At 45.7% G+C, this 8,547-nt stretch overlaps 1 protein-coding gene across 1 annotated transcript in view; it reads right to left on the bottom strand.

The window, feature by feature from the left end:
* Positions 1-325: 325 nt before the first annotated feature.
* The window catches only part of LOC146670053 (uncharacterized), a 72,331-nt gene continuing 64,109 nt past the window's right edge, over positions 326-8,547 (bottom strand). The window contains exon 11 of the mRNA XM_085406747.1: positions 326-738. Within this exon, the coding sequence (XP_085262873.1) occupies positions 628-738 (111 nt within the window). The 3' untranslated portion in view covers positions 326-627. The remainder of the gene's footprint in view (positions 739-8,547) is intronic.

The following is an 8,547-nucleotide window of genomic DNA, read 5'->3' as shown; positions in this document are numbered from 1 at the left end:
GATGCATTGTGTAATTAAAATAGAAATAGTAATAAAAATGGCCTCAAGCTTGTCAGCTGGAAACATTCTCTCACCTTAAACTAAATAAAGGCACTGTGGGGGCTCTGTAAACGTTACCAGAGAACAAACGTCTTGAGTAACTGTCTTAACGCAACAGGATCATTGAGCCACATCCTTCCTTTCAAAAATGACAAATATGACTGATGGTTACACAAATATGCACTTTTCGGTGAAAAAAAAAACCCCCAGTGGCTAATGGCCTCCTGCACAATATAGACTGGGTAAAAACATACACACTGTGCACAAGTGTCAACACCTGTACAGGCAGCCATTACGCTCAATCGCACACAGTGTGTCACAGCGGTAAAGTGGGGTCTTTTTGTCAGCAGGAAAGCGACTGCATGCTCAGCACTGCTGTACTGAAACTTTTCTAATATTCAACTCCTTCACTTCTCATATCTCTTTTCAACACAGCCAGACACAGTACATCAGCGGGAAGGCTCAGTGTGCATTTAAGGTTCAGTCCTTGCTTTCAGTGTGATCAAATGGCAACGGTGTATGGTGTTGATGCAACCACACTTCCCCCCTCCAACAACACAGATCAATGTGTCTCTGGTACCACTAACGTTAAGCCTCCTCGCTTCTCTGGAGATGTAGACCGATTTCCATTTGGTTCTCCAAACACTCCTTGAGCTTATCCTCCGTCAGCGTCAGCCGCTGCTCCAAGATCGAAACCGTCTGGAGGAAGAAGAGAAGACAGGAGAGGATAGGAACAAGACAAAGAAAGGAGGAAGGAGATGTATAAGAGAGAAAGAGCATGTCAGAGAGGGCTGCACAGCATCAGCCTGACAGTAATGACTATATAATGGTTGTGTTTGTGTGTGTTTGAGACAGATGTTGGGCGAGCAAAACAATCCAGCTGATTATCGTAGCAAAATCTGCTGCACGAACTGAAAACACTACAGTCTCTGTGTCTGGCACGCACTCTCTCTTGTTCTCTCTCTCACACGGTTGCATAAACACACTTACTCACACAGAGAGTACAAGAAACTAGCTTTCCGATTCAGGACGGGAATGTGTGGGCAGTGAGATCACAGTGCGACATACTTTTCTTTTGACCACCCTCCAACAGTGGCAGTAATTGTGGCGTATTTGTTCCCGTACATTCGAGCGCAGTGTCATCCGAGCCCATTTATGAGAGGGGCCACCAGGTGTAATTTCCAGAGGTGTCACCATTAAAATGAAGACACTGCTCAGCATGGGTGCGACTGACAATGTCGGAGGTTTTGTGTTAATGTGAGAACTCACATTAGACATTATGAACTTCATATCGGCTTCTGATATAAATGATGAAACGCTTAATTCTACTTTTTAAAAGTTTTTATATGACAAAAAACCCCAACTTCCAACAGCAGTCAGTAACAGCCTCAAAACTGCAATTCCAAAAAACCAACAAAAAATATGGATCAGGCAAGAGTGAAACAACAAAATATTCGAAGGAAACCGGCATTTTTATCTCATCAGTGGCCACTGATGTTACTGAACCTGTTCTAAAAATTCTCAAGTGTAACATAGCTGCATGCACCAAAGAGGGGTCCAAGTGATTCAGCAGGGCTCAGTCGCCATGGCAACTTAATCTGGTCATGTTAAAAGCGTGACTTTGTGGACTGAAAGAACAAACATGTTTTTGCTTATTGTAGCACCTCCCAGTGGTCAAATTACTTTTTTTTTTTTGGTATAATCTAATTATTTGGTTTGGTGTCAAAATAAATGACACAGTTGCTAAGATATGACCTCATTTCCTGTTTGGCAGCATTGCCGGAAAGAAGTTCAATCAGCTGTAAAATCGATTTGATCATCTAAAATCCACCTGAAAACTTGGCTGAAGAGTAAGGATGACAAATTTGGAAACCCTGTGGGTACACAGGCAGCTTTTCTAAAGTACAGACACACAGTCAGTGTACAACAAACAGGCTTAAAGCAGCAACATTGCCTGAAGAGATCTGACTGTACTCAACACAGAACTGAAAGAAACTAAAGATCAATAGCTGATGTCTTTGCTGTTCTCTCTCTCTCTCTGTGTGTGTGTGTGTGTGTGTGTGTGTGTGTGTGTGTGTGTGTGTGTGTGTGTGTGTGTCAGTGTGATTTTTCAGTGCACTGTTGTCTTTTCTTCATAGCTTCGCAAAATATATGTGAGGTCACTTTTACATTTCTAAAATTGTTTGTTCAGATATACATAAGTGTATTGCAATACATGTGTACTTTTATAACAATGTACAGTACAATTATGATACATTCGCTTAATTTCTACATTAATATCTGCAGGGCTTAAACTTAACTCTGACAAAACTCAGCACAAAAGCCTGCTCCATGTTTGTGCATCTCCAAGAAGGAAAAGAGTTAAATACAGAATTGGGTGAAAACATGATTCCATATACTTGGGAAATGCTGGATAACCCAGTATTTTGTCATGGTTTTAGCTTTTCCTAGAGACCGTCAGACCTGTGTAGTCATACAGAAGGTTCTCAAATGTACTAAAAGACAAAACCTAGTTAGCTCTTACACACACCTAACACACACCTTACACAACCCTACTGGATACAGGAAGGCTTTGAATCCTGGTTATTACAGTAATGCAACTGGATGAACTTTTCACCCACTGTGCTTTATCTCAATGACTTTCTGAGCTAAAATGGATTATGTATGAAGGAGAGTTCAAACACAGGTGGAGCACAGAGTGCAGCTCACTGCGCTAATGCTACAACAAAAACAAAACCCAGTTCTCCAACCAGTGGTAAAGCAGCCATACACTGTGTTTTTTATCTTCCCCTGCAAGCATAAAAACCTTGTTACAAAACTGTAATAAATGTCATTTAATGGATAATTAAACACAGGTCTTTTTTAAAGGCAAAAAGTCTCAGGAATCAAAAAAAATAAGAGATAAACTACCTTCAAAATCATGTGGCAAAGTAGCCTTACCCAATCTCCAGTTTACTCTGGCATTCAAGTGCCTTTCATTCATTCAAATCAGCTGTGAATGCACTGAAAACATATATAGTTTTTGTTTTAAAGTCTAGATTTGTTTAATTCTTTTCGGTTTCTCTTTGCGGTTTGCCAAGCACTGTGAATGTAATGTCCTCTGCCTCTAACGCCTTGCTAGAGTCGACATTCAGACTAAACTCCTCTTCAAAATGACCACGCAGACAAGAGGGTTTGACTTCACTCCCTTTACTTAGGCCAGTTGAAGTAGGGTAAAACTGAGAAACAACATGACATGAAATGCTCTTAGAAACCATAGATGAGGAGAAATACACAATAACAGTACAATGACTTGTTTAGCCGAAAGCGTTAGCTAATTCCCTCTTTACAAACGTTTCTATTAAGCAAACACTGCAATCACATTTCTTCAAGTAGATTGTTCATTAGTAAAGATGGAACAGAATTACATACCGACAATGCCCTTAAAGACCGTCTTAAGGGAGACAAATGCCACTACAGCAGCGGACGGGAGAACGGGAGAAGTCCTTTCCCCAAACAATAACATGCGCTTTCTGATGACATCATAGAACAGAGACGGATTTGAGCACGTTACACCAGGTCATGCCAAAAGGGGGCACTAAAGAGTAACTTTCTCAGGGAAAATCTATTTAAACAGAATACGGTTACATGGTGACAGAACACTCCCCGTCTGAAACTCAGCAGGTTTCACCTATTAATATGACAAGGTCAAACACATTTCAGTCATCTGGAGGAATGAGCAAGATCATCTCATTCACGGGTCGGACGTAAAGCTTTGGTCCCTCTTTCTTAATGACCTTCACTTGCACTTTGCGCACCCTTCCGTCTTTACTGGGATACACATCGACGATGATACCTAAGGGCCAGTCGTTCCTGCTACACTGACTGTCCTTAAGAAGCACCACACTTCCTTGCTTAAGGTTTGGCCGGTCAGAAGTCCACTTTGTTCGACACTGTAGTGTTGACAGATACTGTTTCCGCCACCTGTCCCAAAATGTGTTAGACAAGCTTTGGACCCTGCGCCACTGTTGCTTCAATAGGTCTTTATGTCCAAAATCTCCTTCTGGTATTGGGCATGGACCTACTTTCTGAGTAAGCAATGAAGCCGGTGTAAGAATGAAAGGATCTGTAGGATCATTTGACACGGGCACCAATGGTCGACTGTTCACTATGGCCGAGACCTCAGCCATGAATGTTGTGAGTACCTCATGCGTGAGTTTGGAGGAGCCCATCTGAAGAAGCATCGAGTCCAGGATACGACGTGTGATGCCGATCATCCTTTCCCACGCTCCTCCCATATGAGAGGAATGTGGTGTGTTGAAGGTCCACGTACATCCGTGTTCTGACAGAAACCTCTCCATGTGTTTCCCATCAAGATTCGAGGGAATCCCCATATCCTTGCAAGCTCTGGTGAAATTAGTACCCTGGTCGGAGCGTATGCTTTTCAAAGGTCCTCGAATCGCCATAAACCTTCTGAATGAGTTTATGAAACTGGAGGCATCCAATGACTCAATTACCTCAATGTGTATAGCTCTGACACACAGACAGGTAAAGAGGACAGCCCACCTCTTACTTTCGGCGTGGCCTCCTCTCGTGCGACGGGCTGATACAGACCAGGGCCCGAACACATCAATGCCGACGTTGCTAAAGGGTGGTTCCATGCTGAGCCTGTCAGGTGGCAAGTCTGCCATCTTTTGGACTTCACACCTCCCTCTCAGCCTTCGACAAGTGACACACTCGAAAACGAGTCTATTAATGCATCTCCTGCCACCAACGATCCAGTAACCTGCAGCTCGGACAGCCCCTTCAGTGAAAAGACGTCCTTGGTGACGTACCTGCTCATGAAGGTGACGCACTATGAGAGTGGTTACGTGATGCCGTCCAGGCAGGACCAGTGGCCGTTTCTCGTGGAATCCTATTTTTGCCTCAATGAGGCGACCCCCGATCCTTAACAGCCCGTCTGAGTCAATGAAAGGATCCAGGGCAACGAGTGGGCTGCTCTTGGGAATGTTGGCGTTTGATGCAAGACACTCCAGTTCTTTCCTATAGACCTCTTGTTGAACTGCTTTGATAATGACTAGCTTACTCTGTTCAAGAATATCCCTGGTTGGGGGTGTGCTGCACTGGTGCCAACCCTCACATTTCTGAGCGACACACTCCGTTCCTTTTTTGAAGCTCTGAACAATGTGAATAAGGGTACCAAGAGCCCTTATGAGGGAACCCCAGCATGAGAAGCGATTGAACCGCCCAGAGCCGAGATGTTTGAGGACAGTGACCGACAGTGTTGTGACTTGAGGCCTGATTTCACTGTCTTGATCTGGTTCCAAAAGGTCAAACCTCTGTACCACCGGTGATGCCCCTTCAAGTCGAGACAAGAATGCCGGTCCAGAGAACCATATTGTGTTCTCAAGGTGGTCTGCTGTGATAGACCGTGAGGCGATGTCTGCGGGGTTGTCTTCTGAGCAGACATATCGCCACTGCTGTGGCGTAGTGCTTCGTCTGATCCTCTGGACTCGGTTGCTCACGTATACATAAAACCTTCTCTTCTCATTGTAGATATATCCGAGCACCACCTTACTGTCTGTGTAGTAGGTGACTGCGTCAAATACAATGTCTATTTCGGAGGTGATGACCTCAGACAGAGTTACTGCCATGACTGCTGCACAAAGCTCCAACCGAGGTATAGTATGCTCTGGACGTGGGGCCAGTTTGGCTTTACTTGCAACCAATCTAGTGCAGCATCCCCCATCTGCATCCACAGTCTTCAAGTAGGCAACGGCAGCTACTGCTTTCTCTGAGGCATCTGAGAAGACACAGAGTTCTGTTAACTTGACAGTAGATGGTGACATGTTTGAGTATGGTCGGGGGATCCTCAGATGTCTTAACTCCTGCAGAGAATCTCTCCAACTTTCACACACCTTTTCCTTTTCTGCTGGTAATGGGGTGTCCCAATCTGAAGATTGTGAGGCCAGTTCTCGAAGCAGCAGTTTCCCTTGAATTGTCACGGGGGAGACGAATCCTAGAGGATCGTACAGGCTGTTCACCGTTGAGAGAACTCCTCGTTGAGTGAATGCCTTTCTCTCGTCCTGGACGCGGTAAGTAAAACAGTCTGAATCCAAGTCCCAGTACAGCCCAAGGCTACGCTGCATTGGTAGAGTGTCAGCAGTAAGGTCCAAATCTTTCAGGTCTGTGGCATGATCTTCACTGGGAAAGGCCTTCATGACCTCCTTGCTGTTCGAAGCCAGCTTATGCAGCCTAAGGTTAGAGCGAGCCAGCATTTTTTGAGTTCTTTTGAGCAGGTCGATAGCTGCGTCTGTTGTGGGCAAGGACTTTAACCCGTCATCTACGTAAAAGTCACGAGTGACAAACTGTTCTACGTCCTCCCCATACTCCTTCCGGCCTTCCTGTGCTGCACGTCTAAGACAGTAGATAGCCACAGCCGGTGAAGGACTATTTCCAAAGACGTGCACGTTCATACGGAACTCCATAATCTCTTTCTCTGGGTTGTTCTCTTTAAACCAGAGGAACCTGAGGAAGTTCCGGTCTTCAGGACGCACCTTGAAACAATGAAACATCTGTTGCACGTCCACAGTGAAGGCGATCTGTTCTTTCCGAAACCGAAGGAGGACTCTTACCAGGGTGTTGTTGAGGTCTGGTCCCGTTAGGAGTACTTGGTTCAGAGACAAACCTTTGTGCTGGGCACTGGAGTCGAAGACGACTCTTATTTGGGAGGGCTTCTTGGGATGGTAAACCCCAAAACAAGGTAGGTACCAATGCTCCTCATTAGGCTTCAGAGGTGGGGCTTCTTCAGCGTGCCCATTCTGAAAGATCTTTGCCATGAACGAGACAAACTCTTCCTTCATTTTAGGCTTCCTTCTGAAGGACCGCTGTAGAGATTTGAGACGTTCAAGTGCTTGCTCGTGGTTATGAGGGAGCTTTGGTCGTAGAGATCTGAAAGGCAGGGGAGCCACCCACCTGTTTTCTTGGTCCTTATAGACCTCTTGCTCCATGATGTGGATGAACTGTCCGTCCTCGATTGAAGGAGCTTCTTTGTCGTCGTCCTTTGTTGTCTGGAACACATTACAGTCTAAGGTGGCCCATGTCTCACTAGCAGGGAGATGTTTGCATGTTAGGGGAAATGAAGGGGAGCTACCACTACTATACTTCTCTTTTACATAGTAATCGTTTGGGCATGGCTGAAAGAGAGAAGGACGTCCATTTTTCAGTACGTTAGTGTAGCAAGAGCTGATAACCGTAGGTCTGTGGACATCTCCAATGCACACATCTCCTACAATAACCCAACCCAGATCCAACTTCTGGGCATAGGGTGCGTTTTGTGGGCCATTCACTTGTCTTCTGACCTTATGAACTCTGATGATATCTCTGCCTAACAAGAGCAGGATGGAAGCTTGGGAGTCCAGCTTTGGAATGTGTTTTGCAAGGGCCTTCAAATGACTGTGGTTTAATGCTACCTCTGGTGTTGGTATTTCTGCGCGGTTATTTGGGATCTCGTTGCATTCAATCAGTGACGGCAAAGAGAGTGTGACACTCCCGTTAATGGGTTCGATCACAAAGCCACGTGCTTGTCTGCCTTCTGTCTCTTGTGTTCCGGCACATGTCTTCAAAGTGTATGGTGAAGGAGGCCCTGCAATGTTGAATAGGTCGAAAAACTCGGTACGTGCAAGTGATCTGTTGCTCTGATCATCTAATATTGTGTATACCGTAACTGCAGCTTCAGGGCAGTCGGTTGGGTACACCCTGGTCAGACATATTTTTGAGCAGGAACGCCCTGCGGAATAATTTCCGCAGACCTCAGTACATGCTGTGGAAACATCACCTTCATTCAGGTTGGAATTTCCCTCCCCGCCCTGATCTGGTGCGGAATGTGCTGTGTTGGTGGACCATGGGGCAGATCCAGGGTGGAGGGCTGCAATGTGGCTCTTGCTTCCACACTCTGAGCAGGAGATGTCGTCTTCACAATTCCTTGCCAAATGTGTGGCTCTGCAGCACCTGTAACATATTCCGTACCTTTTTAAGAGTGCTTTCCTTTCTTCCATTGGCTTCTCTCTAAACCCGCGACACCTGGGTAAGGGGTGGGGTTTGTTGTGTAGCGGGCAGCGCTCTGCTGGATCATCTCTAGTGGATGACTCGCTTCCAGATTGGGTGCGAAACGATGCAGTCCTTGTACCGTTGAAAAGGGGCCGAGGATCCGGCGAGACCCTCGTTTTAAAAACTGCCACAGCTTTGTGACCTTCGGCTTTAGACGATTGCTTACTGCCTAATAACTCACTACTGTATGCTGTCTGTGTGAGGCCAGGGTCGTTGCGCATCCGTGCTTCCCGACACACAAAGTCTACAAAGAAACCGAATGGGGGATAGGGAGCCCCGCGATCTTCTTTGTACTTAAAGCCTAAAGAAAGCCATTTTTCCTGGAGATAAAATGGCAGCTTCTGGACGACAGGGGTAACACCACGAGGGGTATCCAGATAACTAAGCCCAAGCAAGTCACCATCTTCTTTGGCAGCCTGT

The sequence above is a fragment of the Rhamphochromis longiceps genome, linkage group LG5 (genome assembly GCF_057381845.1).
Source record: "Rhamphochromis longiceps isolate RC_006_pf linkage group LG5, R_longiceps_female_GT1.1, whole genome shotgun sequence".
Classification (NCBI taxonomy): domain Eukaryota; kingdom Metazoa; phylum Chordata; class Actinopteri; order Cichliformes; family Cichlidae; genus Rhamphochromis; species Rhamphochromis longiceps.
This window is presented reverse-complemented; position numbering and strand designations above follow the sequence as displayed.